The sequence below is a fragment of the Hippopotamus amphibius genome, chromosome 13 (genome assembly GCF_030028045.1).
Source record: "Hippopotamus amphibius kiboko isolate mHipAmp2 chromosome 13, mHipAmp2.hap2, whole genome shotgun sequence".
Taxonomy (NCBI): Eukaryota; Metazoa; Chordata; class Mammalia; order Artiodactyla; family Hippopotamidae; genus Hippopotamus; species Hippopotamus amphibius.
The window spans coordinates 5,639,632-5,658,818 of record NC_080198.1 but is presented as its reverse complement, the minus strand read 5'-3'; the positions used below and the strand labels follow the sequence as shown (position 1 = coordinate 5,658,818).

At 45.6% G+C, this 19,187-nt stretch overlaps 2 protein-coding genes across 19 annotated transcripts in view; both read left to right on the top strand.

Moving 5' to 3' along the window:
- The window catches only part of HRH1 (histamine receptor H1), a 92,024-nt gene extending 85,744 nt beyond the window's left edge, over positions 1-6,280 (top strand). For all 10 annotated transcript variants that reach the window (XM_057705413.1, XM_057705415.1, XM_057705412.1 and 7 more), the window contains one exon: positions 4,101-6,280. In XM_057705413.1, coding sequence (XP_057561396.1) covers positions 4,136-5,599 — 1,464 coding nt within the window. In that variant the 5' untranslated portion in view covers positions 4,101-4,135 and the 3' untranslated portion in view covers positions 5,600-6,280. The remainder of the gene's footprint in view (positions 1-4,100) is intronic.
- Positions 1-19,187, top strand: part of ATG7 (autophagy related 7) — a 330,637-nt gene that overhangs the window by 85,753 nt on the left and 225,697 nt on the right. For 6 of the 9 annotated variants that reach the window (XM_057705404.1, XM_057705399.1, XM_057705408.1 and 3 more), the window contains exon 1: positions 13,035-13,083. The exons of 1 other annotated variant lie outside the window; for it this stretch is intronic. The gene's annotated coding sequence lies outside the window, so the exon portion shown is untranslated. Of the gene's footprint in view, positions 1-13,034; positions 13,084-19,187 lie in introns of those variants that run through there. 2 more of the 9 variants (XM_057705402.1, XM_057705409.1) reach the window with 2 other exon arrangements.

The window sequence follows — 19,187 nt, the reverse complement described above, 5'->3', positions numbered from 1 at the left end:
GGAAGTATTTTAGGGAAGTGCCTCCTGCTTCCTCCCAACCAAAATAAAAAATAAAAATCCCTGAGGTGATATGGTCCTAGCCGTCTCTCCTCCTTCCTGAGGTGGCTGTGGACAGTTCCAAGCAATTGGACTTGGGCAGGGCTGCAGGTGAAGCTGTAAGTTACTGGGTGTTGGATGTAAGAGTGGAGAAAGGTACAGGCTGAAGCTGTAGATTCAGGGGTTGTCCTGACAGAGGTGATGGCTGGAGTGGAGTGGGGTGAGTGGCTGAGTGGGTGAGACCCCTGAGGCTGACAGCAGAGAGTGATGGGAGCAGAGGGCAGGACCAGATCACAGGAAGAGAAGTTGATGCTATTGAAGCAGTCAGAGAAGCCACGCTCAGAGGAGAAAGATGGCTGCCCTGGCTGTGGCAGTGCAGAGCCAGAGGAGAACTTGGACAGACACCTACAGCAAGATTCTAAAAAGGAGACCTGGAAAAGCCTTTAGAGATCACCTACCCCACCTCTCACATATGCCCCACGAGAAGATGCAGGCTGAGAGATCACTCAGAAAATTAGTGATAGAGCTCGGGCAAAATCAGTTCTATCCAAGTGGTGCTTTTACAACAAAGTAATTCACGGGGTTTGTTCCACAAGGATCAAATTGTCTTGAGGTCTTCCTTTTTTTTCTTTTTTAGTTGAAGTACATTTGATGTACGATATTCTATTAGTTACAGGTAAAAGTTACAGGCATACAACATAATGATTCAATATTTTTATAGGTTTATAGTTTTTATAAAATATTCTCTGTGTTGTACAATATATCTTTGTAGCTTATTTATTTTATACACAATAGTTTGTACCTCTGAATGCCCTACCCCTATCTTGTCTCTTTGCCCTTCTCTCTCATCACTGGTAACCACTACTTCTCTCTATCTGTGAGTCTGCTTCTTTTTCTGTTATATTCACTAGTTTGCTCTAGTTTTTAGATTCCACATATAAGTGATATCATACAGTATTTGTCTTTGTCTGACTTACTTCACTAAGCCTAATACCCTCCAAGTCCATCCATGAAGTTGCAAATGGCAACATTGTTCTTTTTTATGGCTGAGTAGTTTTCCATTTTATATACGTGGGTGAGTGAAAAATTATCTGCACTCTGGCTGTAGAATTTAATTAACTTTTAGAAAAGACAAATACATCATTTTTGACATAATCTCCCTGCTTTTCAATGCACTTTATCCATCTGTCAACAAGCTTTCGTATTCCCTCATTAAAAAATGTTTTAGGCTGAGCTGCAAGCCATGAATACACCTCTGTCTTCACTTCTTCATCAGAAGTGAATCTTCATCCTTGTGGGGAGACCAAACAGGTGAAAGTCCGATGGAGCAAGATCCGGACTATAGGGAGGATGCTTTAACACATCAAAATGAAGTTTTTGCAGAGCGTCGACAGTGTGGGCAGAAGTGTGCAGACGTGCATTGTGACGCAAGATCATACTGCCTTTGGATAGCAGTCCCCTGCATTTAATCCAAAGTTTAGGCTTCAGCTCTTCAATAAGCATCTCACTGTAATGAGCACTGTTGATTGTTAAATATTCTTCCTGATAATCTTCCAATACTGGCCCTTGAGAATCCCAGAAAACTATAAGCATCAATGTTCCAGGTGATGGTTGACTTTTGAACTTTTTCTTAGTTGGTGATTGAGGATGTTTCCATTCCACACTCTGCCGTTTACTCTCAAGCTCATAGTGATAAACCCATGTCTCATCACCAGTAATGATTCTCTTTAAGAAACTTTCACCTTCCTTAGAGTATTGGTCCAAATTTTGTTTGCAGATATCCAAACACTTCTGTTTATGCTCTTCTGTGAGTTGTTTCAGTACCCATCTCACACAAACTTTTTGAAACCTAAGTCTGCCATGGGTTACTTCATTTTGAGGTGTTAAAGCATCCTCCCTATAGTTCTGATCTTGCTCCATCAGACTTTCACCTGTTTGGTCCCCTGAAAGCAGCCCTACGAGGATGAAGATTCACTTCTGATGAAAAAGTGAAGACAGCAGTGCATTCGTGGCTTGAAACTCAGCCTAAAACATTTTTTAATGAGGGAATACGAAAATTTGTTGACAAGTGGACAAAGTGTATTGAAAAGCAAGGAGATTATGTTGAAAAATGATGTATTTGTCTTCTCTAAAAGTTAATTAAAGTAAATTCTACAGCCAGAGTGCAGGTAATTTTTGACTCTCCCTCAGATATGCCAGAATCTTCTTTATCTATTCATCTGTTAATGGACACTTAGGTTGCTTCCATATCTTGGCAATTGTAAATAATGCTGCTATGAACATTGGGGTATGTGTATCTTTCATATTAGTGGGTTTTTTTTTTTTTTTTCAGATATATACCCAGGTGTGGAATTGCTGGGTCATATGGTAGTTCTAGTTGTTTTTAAGGAACCTCCATACTGTTCTCCATACTGGTTGTACCAATTTACAACCATTCCCACCAACAATGTACAAGGGTTCCCATTTCTCCACATCCTCTCCAGGGTTTGTTATTTATGCTCTTTTTGATGATGACCATTCTGACAGGTGTGAGGTGATCTCTCCTTGTGGTTTTGACTTGCATTTCCCTGATGATTGAGCATCTTTTCATGTGCTTGCTGGTCATCTGCATGTCCTCTTTGAAAAAATGTCTGTTCAGGTCTTCTACTCATTTTTAAATCAGGTTCTTTGTTTTTCTGATGTTGAATTGTATGAGCTGTTTATGTATATTGGATATTAACCCCTTAGCAGTCATATCATTTGCAAATATTTTCTCCCATTCGGTAGGTTGTCTTTTCATTTTGTCCATGGTTCCCTTTGCTGTGCAAAAGCGTTTAAGTTTAATTAGGTCTATTTTGTTTATTTCGGGTCTTGCTTTTTATCTTTAAAAAATCATAAGAATTTAGCCTTCTGCTCAAGAATTAATCTGGCTTTGTCTTAATGTAAAAATAATGTTTTTGCTAAATTATTGAGACGTTTACACTCTGTTAGTATTTCTCAGTTTTCTTTAAACTCATACCACTTTTTGATTAATATAAAAACCTGACAACACCTTCTGGAAGTTTTAATACCTACCTCGACCTCCCACCCCAGTTGTGGATCACCTGTAGCAGCATCCAATCTGTTTTCAGTATAGTCCCACTAGCAAAGGTTTTGTTACATATTACATTGCATAGTTTATGTAATGAGAAAGATTTCAAATATAAAAGTGAAATAAAAAATTTGCTTCCTCAAACAATATAACCCTCTTCCCATTTGAGAGCCATTCATCTAAGGAGATTTTCTAGATTTATTCCATGCTTTGTGTGTCCTGATAACCTCCCCTATATTGGTTAGGAGTGCCTTCAGATGCAAGTAAAAACTCCCACAACAGTGACTCAAGCCAAAAAGATATTTAATTATTTCCGATAGTAACCAGCCTGGAGGATGACGATTCCAGGGTCAGTTCAGCAGCTCAGTAATAACAGGATTCTGGGTTGGTGTCTCAGTGGTGTTTCCCTGATGGCCCTAAGATGACTGCCATAGCCCCATGCATCACTTCCTGTCACCAAGAAGAGGGCGAGTGTGAAACACCATTTTACTGGTTTTGCTCATTTGTCAGAGAGGAAGAACTTTCCAGAACCCCATCTCTGCCATGACACTTCCCCATGGACTTCCTTGGCCACATTTGTATCTCAGACCTACTCCTAGACCAGCCACTGGCAAAGAGGAAGGAGGGCACCATATGCAGCTTAGACCAATCACGATGCAGCCCACCTCCCAGAACATGTGCGACATGGGACTTGTACAAACATCACCTTGTTTTTGACCACCCCTCCGCTCGCTAGAACGGGAGCCCCTGGAGGACAGAGGTTTTTGTTTTGTTCCCTGCCCTATTCCCAGTACCCAGAACACTGCCCAGGAATAGAAGAAATAGTCATCAAGTGAAGGAGGAAGGAATGGCTAGGAAGCAGGGGACATAGGCTGTAGGTACCAGCAGTGTCTGTCAGCCCTGGCAGCGCCACACAGCTTGATCACTGTGACAGCACTGAGTGACTCTGTGGTCACCGGGGCTCTGACCTGAATCCTTGTGTCTTTCCTCCCAGGGAGTGAGCCACCGCTGGAGGCGACTCGTGTGCCGATGACCCTTCCCAATTCCTCCTGCGTCTTGGAAGACAAGATGTGTGCGGGGAACAAGACCACCACGGCCAACCCCCAACTGATGCCCCTGGTGGTGGTCCTGGGCGCCATCTCCCTGGTCACAGTGGGGCTCAACCTGCTGGTCCTGTATGCTGTGCGCAGCGAGCGGAAGCTGCACACGGTGGGGAACCTGTACATCGTCAGCCTCTCGGTGGCCGATCTGATTGTGGGGGCCGTCGTCATGCCCATGAACATCCTCTACCTCCTCATGTCCAGGTGGTCCCTGGGGCGTCCCCTCTGCCTCTTTTGGCTTTCCATGGACTACGTGGCCAGCACAGCGTCCATTTTCAGCGTCTTCATCTTGTGCATCGATCGCTACCGCTCTGTGCAGCAGCCCCTCAGGTACCTGAGGTATCGTACCAAGACCCGAGCATCTGCCACCATCTTGGCAGCCTGGTTTCTCTCCTTCCTGTGGATTATTCCCATCCTGGGCTGGCGCCGCTTCATGTCAAAGACCTCAGGGCGCCGGGAGGACAAGTGCGAGACGGACTTCTACGATGTCACCTGGTTCAAGGTCATGACCGCCATCATCAACTTCTACCTGCCCACCTTGCTCATGCTCTGGTTCTATGCTAAGATCTACCTCGCTGTGCGGCAGCACTGTCAGCACCGGGAGCTCATCAATGGATCCCTCCCTTCCTTCTCTGAAGTGAAGCTGAAGCCAGAGAACCCCAAGGTGGGCACTAAGAAACCAGGAAAGGAGTCTCCCTGGGAGGTTCTGAAAAGGAAGCCGAAAGATGCCGGTGGTGGACCTGTCTTAAAGCCACCATCCCAGGACCCAAAGGAGATGAAGTCTCCAGGTGTCTTCAGCCAAGAGAAGGATGGAGAACTGGACAAATTTCATAGCTTCCCACTTAACATTGTTCAGACACAGACGGAGGCAGAGGGGAGTGACGGAGCCTATGCAGCCATCAACCAGAGCCAGAGCCAGCTCGAGATGGGTGAGCAGGGCCTGAACATGTGTGGGGCCAAGGAGGCATTAGAGGATCAGATCCTAGGTGACAGCCAGTCCTTCTCCCGGACAGACTCAGACACCCCCACAGAGCCAGCAGTGGAGAAAGGCAAATCGAGAAGTGAGTCTAGCATAGGACTGGATTATATCAAGTTCACTTGGAAGAGGCTCCGCTCTCATTCAAGACAGTATATGTCTGGGTTGCACATGAACCGAGAACGGAAGGCTGCCAAACAATTGGGTTTTATCATGATGGCCTTCATCGTTTGCTGGATTCCTTATTTCATCTTCTTCATGGTCATTGCCTTCTGCGAGAGCTGCTGTAACCAGCATGTGCACATGTTCACCATTTGGCTGGGCTACATCAACTCCACGCTGAACCCCCTCATCTACCCCTTGTGCAACGAGAACTTCAAGAAGACGTTCAAGAAAATTCTGCACATTCGCTCCTAAGGGAGACTACAAGGGGATGCAACCAAGTGACGCTTATGATGTCCCTGAAGGAAACAGAGGAGGAAGCCTGTGCATTGCCAGGCACCTGGGCTTTCTGGAGTCAAAAGAATAACCTTAGGGGCTGGGTAGTTTGGAAAGTTCATAGGCACCATCGGAAGAACAACAGATGGTGGTGGTCAGCAGAGAGACTGTACTCTGAGAGCAGAATATCTCCAAGAGAACTGGATCTGGATGAGCTCTCCTGCTCCTCAGGAAACATGGGTGCCTCGGACTCACATTGTAATTCAAGCTTTCAGACTCAAATTCATGGGCAACCGAAGGGACGCATGGATAGAGTTCCAGTGGAGAAGTAGACAGAACTCTGGAGCCTTCCTGGAATGGAGCTATATGACTGTGCAGAGACCTTATATTGATACACACAGATAGATGCTGTCCCCTGCCAAGGGTCACCTTGAGAGGCAGAACAGCTATTCCACTGTGACTGCCACTTCTCAGAACACCTCTCCTCTGAGCCTCTTTTTACAGCTTTCTCCAGACCCAGCATCTGAACCACCCTGGAAATTTCACCTTATTATTTCTCACTCATGCACATCTTAGAGTCGATAGGAAATTATGCAGTCTGCACGTCCATCATTTTCAAAACCAAATTCCTTTTTGCTATTAAAAAAAGGTTACATGCTGCCCTCAAAGAGAAAAGGAATATTTTTTAAATGATTGTACATTACAAACCAAAAAGGAGAGTGAGGAGAAGAAAGCCATATTTCTTGAGGGCTGTGCCAGGTTGATGTCATTTAAGCCCCACGACACCCCACAACAGGAGGGTGGTATTACTAGAGAAGCAAATTGAAGTGCAGCAAGATGAAATAAGGTGTCTGAGATCACACAGCTAGCTATAAGAGAGCTAGGATGAACGTCCTGTGGTTTCAGCTCATCGTAACACGTTTTCTCCTAAAGGCAAAAATGTGTTCTATTCAATACACACGCGCACACACACACACACACACACACACACACACACACACTTCCTGAGAGTGGTGGCAATTCTCAAGAGTATAGTGAGAGCAGGGAGAGCTAACATAGGAGAAGTCTGGCCACAGAGGTGATACGTTCGCAGGGACAGTGTGCATTTTCATCTGTGAGTTCTGCTGTGTTTATCCAAGAAGAGTCATCATGTTCTCCTCTTAAGTCAAAACTAGCAAAGGCATGGGAGCGGGCAGTTTTACTTGGTGTTTATGTTGCAATCTTGTGATTTATGTTTTAAAACTCAACGCTAAACTGTAATGTAAGTAGCCAGTGGGAGTACCTGTACAAGCTGGTATTTTATGTCGTGTGTTCCTGTTTGCATGATCTGTTAAAATGAGAGATTTTTACCTACCTAAAATATGATCTTTGAAACTATACTGTTAGAAGTTTGATTGATTTAATTCTACATTTCTGAGTCTCTTGGACTGAGAGGATGTATTGCAATGTAATGTCAAATGTTACAAGATCCGACTCAGGGCTTCTCTTTGCTTTTGTAAGGACATTTACATTCAAACTTGTGAATACCTTTAGAAAAGGATTTACTTTTATAACAAGCTTCACTTTCTACTTTGCATCTCTCAAAGCTCTTCTCCCTCAAAACTGGGGGAGCTAAGGAGACTTTTATCCTGGTTTAGGTTATCTTACAGCTGGTCTGTTTCCAGGTCAGAAACTGGGAAGAGTTGCTTCCCAGTACCCCTCAGGACCAAGGAGCACTTTTAAGTCTTTTTAAAGACCACCTCATGCAGACAAATGGCTACGTGCCTGTTATGGATGTTGATGGACAGTTGAGGCAACTAGTGAAGAGAAGTGGTTACGAGCCCTGCCTTCGGGTTAACTAGACTTGGATTTGAATCTGACAAGAACAGAAAATGGTCAATATCAATTGCCAGAGCATAAAAAACAAGGTCCATGCATTACTGTGTATGGTATTTATGGTGCTTGCAGAGGGAATGGTACCCAGTGGGGACTCAAGTAGTTTTGAAATATACTGAGCGTATACTTTTGTGCTTTACCACTGTTATCTAATCTAATCTTTACGGCAACCTCCTGAGGCAGATTTCTGTGTTTTTACAAATAGGCAAACTGAAGCAAAGAGGGATTAGTAAGGACCAGGTCCAAGATCTGATTCTGGAATGGGCTTCCTTTCCACAGTGTCAGCCTGCTCTTCCTACGCCTGTCTGTATGATTGAATTAATTTTTGAATTCATGAAAGGCTATGTATTGTGCCGATGTAACTCAGTCCTAGCCCACTCAGGAAAGAATCAGTGGCTGATGGCTTACACAAAATCCAGTTGAAACCAGGCTCTCTGCCCTAAATATGAAAATAAATACCTTCTTGGGAAAGGCTGTCAGAGACCGTGATTATAGATTAAAACTTGCAGACTCAGAAGCCCCTTCGGGTTTCTTTTTATGGACTTAAAGCTGATGAGCTTAAAGCCAATTCCTCCACTGACCAATCTGCAAATTTACCAAATGTTGGCTTCTTTTTAACTATTTACAAGGTTACAACAATGCATAATGGATAAGGTTTTTAAGAGCAGTTTTCTGCAATTGTTGTGAAATTAGAGTAACAGACTTTTGTTTTTCTTCACAGCCACATATTGAGGAAGGTTCCATATGCTTTGTCCCCAGATCACTGCTCTTTGCAGGGAAAGAGTGAGTTGCACATAGGGGAGAAATAGAGGTGAAGAGACTGCAGGTGAGAGAGGGGAAACAGGGGATAGAAATAAGAGGAAACTAGGGGAAGTGGGGGTGTTACCAAGTCCAAGCTCCTACTGCCTGCACGACAGGCCAATAAGTCAAGAGATGAGTTGTAGGAGCAAGGAATAGTGACTTTATTTGGAAAGCCAAAAAGAAGATGGACTAGTGTCCCAAAGAACCATCTTCCCTGAGTTAGAATTCACACTTCTTTTATACTAAAAGGGGAGGGGATAAAGTCCTGGTTCCAGCCAGCCTCCAGAGGGGATGTGTTCATTTCTTCCTTCCTGCAGCCATTCATAGATGGGCCTGGTCAGGATGTTTCCTGTGAGCTAAACAAAAGTATTTTAGCTTAACATTCATTATCTGGGAGGCAGGGTTCCCAGAGATGGGCCATTATGTATAATTTAAGCTAATAGGCAATATTCCTTTAGTGATTAACTTGTAATAGAATACAAAGGTTCTTCCCTATTATGGGGTGGGGGGGGGCGGTCAGAGAGAAGGAGCCTAAGGGGAAGGGATGGGGGACAGCAAGGAACAGAAGAGGGAGGAATGGGGAAATGACGTGTAGAAGGACAGAGATGGGGAGAGATTAAGGGGCAGAGAGATGGAGACGTTTAGAGGAAGACAACGTGAGAAACTGAGGAATGGGAAAGGAGACAGAAGAAGTGAAAAGCAGGATATAGAGCATAAACTGAGTGGCATGATATTAATACACTCAAGAAAATCTACATTCAAGAATATATTCTTCATTAATGTGTTCATAAGTTAAATATAGTCAAGGGAAGAATAAGCCACCCTTAGTTTTTGATAGAGGAAATTCTTTCAAATGCCTCTCTGAAGGCAACATGAAAACCATCAACTACAGCATCATGCAAATCTATAAAAGCTTGAAAAGCCATTCCATCCAGTAGAAATTGCCATAAACCTTAGACGTTGGTAGGTTAGTGTTACCCGAAAAGCTGGCTTTGCCTTTTGGTGGGTATTGAGCCAAAAGATACAACCAAGCCCAATAGCAGGAGAGGGAAGGATTTATTCCTTGCAGTAAGTAAGGAGAATACCAGGGATCTTTCCCAAAGCAGTGTCTCTCCAACAGCAAAATTGGGGGAAGTTTTAAGGTAGGGGTACATGCATATTTATGAAGGAGCTTGAGTGCTGCATGAAGTCACAAGTGTCATAAAAGGTCAATGTTATCATCCCTTAGGTTCCAGCTGATCTGGTGGTTAAGCACCTGAGGGTGGGGGCACATTCTGCAAAACAGCTCAAGAAAGTGCTTCAGGCTAGTCTTTGCCATTGAAACAGAACTGGGAGTCTTTACAACTGATTTATTATTTTTGCTATTGTTACTTCTCTTGCCCACTAACAGTCATTTGTTCCTGCATTTTTTTTTTGTTCTCTTAAGATTATTAATTACTGAGGCCTGTTCAAGGATAAGCACTGTGGCGGGGCTTAGATCACAAAATGGCTTAGGCCAAAAATGGCTTCTCTTATGTCAAGAAAGCCATGCCTGGTTCTCTTTCTCTGGGGACCCACTACCCTATCTGCTTACATTAGCAAGATGTCTTTTTAGAAAATCCATAAGTCTGCAGATTGGCCATTTGATAAATTGGTCATTTGATTACTTGGCTGGCAGGAAATAGCTTGTCTCTCTTTTGAAGATGGGTCTTCTAGGAGGTAGATTTAAGTATTAACAGCAGGGTGAAGAAGAAGCTGGACTCTCCCGGTTGTGACGCACTCTAAGTGCCGTAAAGAAATGATGCTGTTAAGACCTAATTTGCCAGCATATCATGCCACAATTTCTTGGGCTTTCAAAGCCTAGGTTGTGCAATGGTTCCCACTGCCGGGGGCAAGGGGGGTGGGGGGAAGGGGTGTGTCCTTCACTGAGCTGCAAGACAAGTAAGGAAGGTACATTGCCCTGGATCACTGTGGTCTTGAATAAGTGTCATGGGCCTCGTTGCCCTACTATGAGAATGTTCTCTGCCTTTTTATGGCTCCTGGTCTTGCATCTTTCTTGATGTGCCACCATCTTGGTGCCCTCAATGGTCTGTCTCCCCCATGCTGGGCACCAGGGGCAGATCTTCTGCTCTGAGCCTCACCCTAATTCCCTGCTAACACGGAGGCCACATGTGTGACCTAAGTGATCATCTACTTTGGATGCCCAGACCTCATCTAATAAGTTAACAAATACTTTTGAGCACTTCTTGGGCCAGTCCTTGGGGCCAGGCCTTAGGAGACAATGGAGGACGTGACAGACATGGCTCACACCCCATGGTCCTACTGCAGGGTTGCAAGTGACAGAAACCAGATTTGTGAATGGCTACCGGGGTGTTTTGTGGAATCCAGTTACACTTTGGATGACCTCACCTCTGAAAGGCTTGAGCCAAGTCAGCCACAGGAACCTCAACAACCAGAATCCGTGGAAGTTTCCACTAGAATGCTGCTGTTGACCTATTTTAATGAATAGGAATGAATAATTCCTATTCCCACTCGCTATGAGCATCAGCTCAAAAGTCCAAAGCTGAGGGTGAAGAATCGTCTTAAGCCCACCTCTGCTGCAGTCAGCTCTAAAGGGAGGTGGCGGCCAGTTGGCACTTGTGGTACAAACATGGCCGGAGGACCAACAGTTCCCAGAGAAGCAGCAATCATTGCGAGCTGGGTGGAAACTTCAAAAAAAAGTATTCATTACAAAGATCTCAAAGTCCAGCAGAGGAAACCTTACAAACAACTATCTTCAACTTAGCCTTGTAGATGCTTAATCGAGTGAAACTCAGGGATAGGCGGATGTCAGGCATGCCTTCACTTAGGAGGTGACATCCCCACTGTTTGTTTGTTTTTTTACACCAAGTTTATTACATTCAATATATACAATGAAATGCACCCATTTTAAATGTACAGGTCAATGAGTTTTCAGAAATGTGAACACTCATGTCACCCCTACCTCAGTGAAGATATAGAACATTTCTATCACCTCAGAAAGTTTCTTGGGTCACTTTGCAGACAGTGCTCCTCTTTATGCCCCAGGCAGCCACTGATCTGACTTCTATCACTATAGATTAGTTTTGCTGATTCTAGAACTTTCCATAAGCAGAATCATATAGTACGGACTCTATCCTTCAACATTTTGTCTAAGATTCACTCACATTTCAAAACTGTGTTTTGAAGACTAAGAGCGAGGATATTGCAGGGATGCAGATGTAAACTGCAGGATGAGCAGTGTGCTTTAAACACCAGAATTAGTTTAGCGTGACCCAAGTATGCAGTCCGAGGGGGCAGTGGCAGGAGAGGAGCCTGATAAAATGGAAAGAGTTGACAAAGTTGAATTCTATGTGAGTCCTGAACTCTTGAAAAACAATGATGGTGAAGAAATCCCCCCACTCTTTTGTGCTCCAGAAATGGTTTAATGCAAAGAAACATTCATTCGCATAGGACCTAGGTGAGATTCGGGGATGCTTCCCTTGTTTACCTGTGGGGGGCTAGACACAGTCCTGAATTCCTCTTCTTTAGCTTATAAATGATTTGCTGAACTACTGGTCTCCACCGGTCAATCAGAACAAAATGCTGCTCAACCAGATTTTAAACTTCTCTCATTTCCCCAGGCTCCTTAATTTTGACCCACCCTCAGCCTGAGCCAGCATATACCTCCTCCGGAGAACAGGCTGGCCTCAAAGTAAAACAGTCTCTGATTTACGATTATTGGACCAAGCTACGCTTTCTTCCCACTTTTCTACATCCAGTTCTTTCTAGCTTTCTTCACTCTTGATAAGAAGGAAAAATTCTTTTTGCATAACCCTTGAGACACCTGCTGAGACACTGGCAGAGCTTCTGGTTGGAGTGGTCTTCCCACTGCTGTCGTCTCTCCCCTTCCCCCTCCCCACCCTTTGCAATAATCCTTCTGAATAAAGTCTCCTTAATAAGGCTGGATTTGTTTTCTTATTTAACAAACAGGCTTCCTTTAGAATCCTAGCCCCAAAGCTCTTTAACCTTCGATAAGCCACAACTTTTCCTAGCCTCTGCTCTTTCATGTGTAAAATGGGAATAACCTTTACCTTGTAGGACCTTTGTGACCATTAGAGATGGGAAACCATGAAAATACAATGGGTAGTCAATAAACAGTTGTCTATAGAGTTACATCAGAGTCATGGCCTTATATGTCAGATTAGGTGTACACTCACTATTGTGTCTTCAATACCTGTCCAACGCTTCGCACGCAGTTCAGTAAACATAGTTCAGTAAACAATTCAGAACGAATGCCTTGATCCCACTGATAGAGGGGAGCTCTGGGAATGATACCTGGTTTAGAAAGAGCAGGTTGGTCGCTGTTGACGTTCATCCTGCCCTTAGGTATTAAAAAGGCCTGTCCCTCCACACCTGCCTCCCTAACGGTCCCTGTGATACATTCGATGCTGCCTCTCCTGGAAGATGGAAATGATAATTCCATCATCCTCTGAGATCTCTAGAAAGGAGGAATACTTTTTTTAACAGCCCGAGGGGCACATACACATTCCCACATCTGACAAGGTAAGGCCCCATCAGCTCTCTCAAGGGGGCCCGGCCCACCTCCTGAGGCCCCGCCTTCCCCACGGCCCAAGTCCCTCCCACTCAGCTGGGTGCTAGGGGCTCGTTTACCCGGCGCGCCCGCGTCTCCCTGTGCGCAGGCGCGCACCCACCCCCGCCCCCATCCGTGGCTGGCGGGGGCGGGGCCACATAGCGTCATCGGGGCGCGCGCTGCGGAAGGCGCCGCGGTTGCCGGAAGTTGGGCGGCGGTAAGTGAGCCGCGCTGGCGAGGGAGGAGTGGGGTCCTGCGAGGTCGGTTTTGGAGCCCTGGGGAGAAAGGGCGAGCTCAGCGGTGAGGGCGAGGGTCACGGCAGGTCTGAGGATCCTCCTCCGGGAGGCGGTCCTCCCTCCTCCAGGGAGTCACTGACTCGGGCTCTCGCCTCCTGTCTCCGATCACGTCCCCTCAGACTGGTTCAGCCCGGGGTCCTCTGACTGCGGAGCTGCTGCTGATTAACGAAGTCATCCCCGCCTGTCCCCTGGCAGTCGGTGCTCCGAAGCTCTCCTCTTGGCTTTGCCCGGTTTTGCCGTGTGACTGACTGGCGCGTCTTTTCTGGCCAACTCCTCTCTGCCCCTCAAGTGACAAGGTTTTGGAACCCTTTAAGGAGCTGAGTACAGGGCTCCTGTTCCACCACAGGGTTCTTTTTGTGTTCCCAGCCAGGTTCTCGTAGTAGAGAATAAACATAAATACTAATTGAGCTTCTGCTGCATGCCTGGCGCTGCTTGGCAAGCTGGGAATACCAGAATGAGTGAGTTACACATCCCTGTCCTCAAGGAGTTATTATTATTATTATTTTTAAGTCAAGGAGATAGCAGCACTATGGTATGAAGCTATTGTAGGAGGTTGTTGAAGGAGGACTTAGGGTGCTTGTAAGTCGGGCCGAGGCATCAGTAGGCTTCTGTGAGGAGGTGTTGCTTCAGTCAAGTCCTAAAGGATAAGCAGGATTAGTCAGGTGAAGAGGGCGGGGAGCGGGGACGATATCGCAGACACTGGGAATAGCATAAACAGGAGGCTATACGAGTGACCTGCAAGTGGTTCACCTGAGTTGCAGTGTCCAGTTGTAGAAGAGGTGCCTCCGGAAAGCCAGATCGTGAAGGATCTTGTGGGCGACTGCATGTGAGGAACTCAGGCTTTGGAAGTTCTGATACTTGTGGGCCATTTCTGGCTTTGCCACTGAGCTAGTTTTGTGACTTTGGGCAAGTGACACCCTTTCTTAGCTTCAGTTTCCTCATCTATATAAAGGGCAAACAGGGAGTTCCTTGGTGGCCTAGTGGTTAGGATTCCAGGCTTTCACTGCCACGGCCCGGATTCAATCCCTGCTTGGGAAACTGAGATCCCACAAGCCATGCAGCACGGCAAAAAACGAAATGAAACAAAACAACAACAAAAATAAAAAACAAAACAACAAAAAAAGGCAAACGTTAACCTACCTCCTGGGGTTGCTGTCAGAAGTGAATGAGATGATGTGTTTACCCATTTGGCACTAGTAGAGAGTAAAGAATAAGCTGCAGTTACTATTGCCATGTTAAGAAGCTTTATTTGAAAGAAGGAGTGTGGAGAGTAGAGCCCTGAGGAATTTTAAACAGGGGTGTGGCATGGCCTCATCTGTTTCAAATTACCCAGCAGTGATGTGCTGATTACACTGGATGGGGAAGGACCTGCAGGGAGACCAGTCAGAGCTCTGTTGCCTTGGTCCAGGTGACAGAGGAGGGAGGCCTGAACCGAGGCATCGGCTGTGGGGATGGAGAAAGGTGGGTGGATCTGAGAGACCAAGGAAGTGGGATTTGCTGGACTAGTATTGGATGATGCCTGGAGAGTCAGGAGTCAGGATATTGGGCATGGGGTGGGGAATGAATCCTCTATGTGGAAATAAGTAATAAGCTCTTTGATCAGTGGTCCCTGATTGGTTATTCCTGACCTCAGAGATTTTATTTGGAAGTCAGAATGGCTCTGTTCTCCACTTCTACCCATGGAAGTAAGGTTTGCTGACACCTTCTTGCTCTCTTTCTGTCTCCCGGTCCTCCCCGCTTTCTCCAGGGTGAGTAAGGCCCCACTGTGTTCAAGGGAGAATGAACAGGTGCTGCTCTGTTGCCAGGCAGACAGCATGCGTCTCCATGGTCTCAGCAGGCTGGGTGACAGCCTGTCCACCTGGTCTCGTTCCAGCCACAGGATGAGCACCTCTGGGATGTTCACACCTTCTTCTTTCTGGTTACCCTCCTTGGAACCTGTTCCTGTGTGTCAGTCTCCCTGTGAGTGTGTGACATAGAAAGCGAGTTCCTCCAGGGGTCTGGTCATGCAGAGCAGGCCTGTACTCTCCTTGCCATAACCTGAGGCCCGGCGCGGCTCCAGTGGGCTTCGTTGTAGACACTTCACGCTCTTGACACTGTCTGAGAGCCAGCCAGGCTCTCGGCACTGCCCGCGCAGCTTTCCTGGTCTCTCACGTGCTCACCCCTCTCCCGGCCTCCCCCCTTTCCTTCGACTTCACAAAGTTACAGCCCTCAGTCAAGGCTCTTCAGTCGTTACAAACGTATCTCCCGCTGACCCTATCGCTTTGCCTTTTATTCTAATTCTGTAGAAAAAAATGGTGTTTGTTTGAAGGTTACTTCCTTTGCTTACGCTGAGATCCTGTCTCCTCCTTTTTCTCAGGACCTGGTTCCATCATTTGTCCCATTTCTTTCCTGTTTAACTTTCCCGTCTAATTTGAATATCCTCTGTTTACTCTCATTTTTGAAAAAACAAAACACCCTCCCATTAACCTCTGCTGTACCCTGTCATGCCGCCTCTTCCCAGACACATTTCTCGGACAAGTTGCCACCTCTACTTCTTGAAGTCACCATTCACTGAAATTCTACTTCTGCATCACCCCTCCCCCAAACCCGCTCTTCTCAAAGTCGTCAGGCCTCAGTGTTGCCAGAACCCCTGAACTCTTTCTCTTCTTCCTCTTTGCATTCTCAGCACGTCGGACATTGCTGATATTCCTTCACTTGTAAAGACCACTCCTACTTGGAACTCTTTCTCAGGCAGTTGCCCCTCAGTTCCCATTGTGGGCGCTTTTCCTCCTTTTGTTCCTTAATTGCTAGTTTTTTCCAAGGCCCTGCCGTTTAGGCATTGCTCTTCTCACCCACAGCACGAACTCTCACTTCTGTGCCAGTGACCCCTACTCTGGATCGTGGGTCAAGATCTCTGCTGAGTGCCAGCCCTCAAACTCATTGAGTCCGCAACTGAGCTCACGATCTTCTCTCCAGCCCTGCCATTCTTTCTCCATTCTTTACTCTCCCTCATTCGCTCTCTGCATTTATTCATTCCATACAGAACCCTGGGAGTCATCTTAGACTTTTCCCTCTCATATCATCCCTCCCTTCCTCCTTCCCAGCCTGGCCTGTCATCTGTCCTTGGCATCTCCTGACACATTTTCCCCTCCATTTCCTCTCCCACTGCCTTAGCTCAGGCCCTTCTCACTTCCTGCCTGTATTCCTGCCCAGCTTCCAAGCTGGTTGCCCTGCCTCAGCAGTCTGGCCCTAACTGGTGCTGGAGTGCCCTTTGTACAATACAGATCTTTGCGAAAATACAAATCCATAGCGTTTCATGGAGGGCCTTTCGTGGTTTGGCGTTCGCCTACTTTCCTGGCGTGGTTTCCAGCTGCTCTTCCACAGGAACCTTCCCTTCTCGCCATACAGAACTCCTTGTGTTTTCTGAAACATACAACGCTGTTTCCTTTGTTCATAGATTCAGTGATCAGCAAGTGTTTTTTGGGCACCTGTGAGGTGCTAGGACTGAGTCAGGTGCTGGGAAAACAATGACGGATGGAGGAAAACGAGAAACTGACACAGTTCCTTTCTCAAAGAGCTTTTCTCCTAGTAGGGAAGACTGACATTCATCAGTATATATAAATTAACTGTGCGTGTGCTGTGAAGGGGAGGTAATGGTGCTCTTTGTGGGTGGGATACAGGGGAATTGAGCTAAGCAGGAGGTGAGGGAGTCAGGGAGGGCTTCCCTCTAGTGATGGTTGAGCTCAGATTTGATAGGAGAAGAGGAATTAAGTAGACAGTGGACATGTGGATGGACAAGAACATTCTAAGCTTGTGCAGAGGCCATGGGGGTGTTTCTAGAATTGGAGCTGAGACAGCTTCCTCCTTTTGCCTGGAGTGTCTCCGCTCCCCACTGACTTGGGCTGGTGCTGCCAACCACTCCCCTCTCCCAGCCATCCCAAGGACATTTGGAAGCATGTGGAGCTGTTGTATTTTGTGACATGACAGGGCGTTACTGCATTGAAGAGGGTACCAGGGGTGCTCGACATTCAGCAACGTGTGGGGCTAGCACCAAATGAAAAAGCATTCTCACCCAACGTGTCAAGTGGTGATCCTGTTGAGAATCTACTGCCGGTCTTTTGACGATCTGGGCCCAAGGATTTCAGTGGGAAACAGCCCGGCCTCTTCAGTCTAATTTCGCTGTCCTTCCTTCCTCCTCTCACAACACCCTGCGGAAACACCTACACCACACTGTACGGTGCTCATTTTACCCGCAGCTGGCTCTATTGTCATTCCTGATCTGTCTTACCCTCAAAACTGTTAGCTCCGTAAAGGCAGGGACCATGGCTTTTTGCCATTGAGTCCTGAAATATACAGCATAGGGACTAGTAGGTCATATAAATGTGTACTGAAGGAGTAATGGAGTGGAAACCCCAGTGGTTTGGGTGCGTGTTTTGTTGATGGTATTAGTTTTCCTTTTGAGTGCCTCCTGTGTGCCAGATACGTGCATTTTCTAGTCAAATCCTCTCAATAATTCTGTGCCACAGGTGGTATCCCATCTTACAGATGGGGAAAAAGGCTCAGGGGAGGTAGATGACTTGCCCAAGGCTGTGTGGCTGGAAGTAGCAGAGGTGGGATTTGAACCCAGGTCTCTCTGGCTCGTGAAGCTACACCCTTTTGTCTACCATACTGACTCCAGTGTATCAGACTTCATTGTCGTCCAGTTGCTTTTTTGGACTGAGATTTAAGACCCTAGATTTACCTCTATGAAAATTTTAATCTTGTTAAATAGGCCTGTCGTTCCAGCTGGTCAGAATCTTTTATTCTGAATTTTTGTCATCTGTTACAGTGCCTGTTCTGCTTACTTCATGTCATATGTAGAATTGATAAACAAACCTGTGTCGTTATACAAGTCACCAGTAAACTGTGGTTATAAGAATGTCTTACTGAATGTATTTATTTATGTGTCAGTTTCCCTGCTGTAACAAGGTTCAGCACACGTGAAATACTTGGTAAATATTGATGAATATTCATTCACATAGACAAGTAAAATAAAAACAAATTGGCTAAGAGCCAGGACATGGAAGCAACCTAAATGTCCATCAACAGATGAATGGATAAAAAAGATGTGGTACATGTATACAATGGACTATTACTCATCTATAAAAAGCAATGAAAGTGGGACATTTGTAGAGACATGGATGGACCTAGAGTCTGTCATACAGAGTGAAGTGAGTCAGAAAGAGAAAAACAAATATCGTATATTAACACATATATGTGGAATATAGAAAAATGGTACAGATCAACCGGTTTGCAAGGCAGAAATAGAGACACAGATGTAGAGAACAAACATATGGACACCAAGTGGGGAAAGCGGGGAGGGTTGGGGAGGGGATGAATTGGGAGATTGGGATACCAAATTGTACACTCTAAATATATGCAGTTTATTGTATGCTAACTATATCTCAATAAAAGTTCTTAAAAATAAATAAATTGGCAAAGCCCCAAGACTGAGCCAAAGACATCCCTGTTAGTTCCTTTCTTATTAACATCAGCTCATTTCTTAACCAACATCCTTCGAATAAGATTATTTTACCAGTTAAAATCCTTCTAATTATGTCAGTGTCCAATTCCTACATCATCTTGTCTACTAGGCTATCTGGAGAATCCTTGTCAGAGACCTTGCTGGGGTCCACATAACCCTATCTCCTTTGTCTATGGTACTTCCATAATCAAGGCCGAAATGCAGTAACTCTGTCATGACTTGTTCTTGGAGGAACAATAGTGGCCTTTTGTGAATGCTCAGGGTTGCTGCATACAGTTGTGCAGGTTGTACACTGCACAAGAGGCCACATCTAAGAGGGTTCCATTGAGATCATAGGTGTCATGGATGTATTTTTATAGTGACAATTTTCTGACAGATGAGGGCAAAGATGTCTTGAGGTAACTTAATATATTATGACAGTTTTCTCAGAAAAGGAGGTAAAAAGTCTTGAGGAAAATGTGTAATTTTCTTATTGTACAAAGACGCCATGTGAACCAGAATGGACTATATGACACCTTTCCT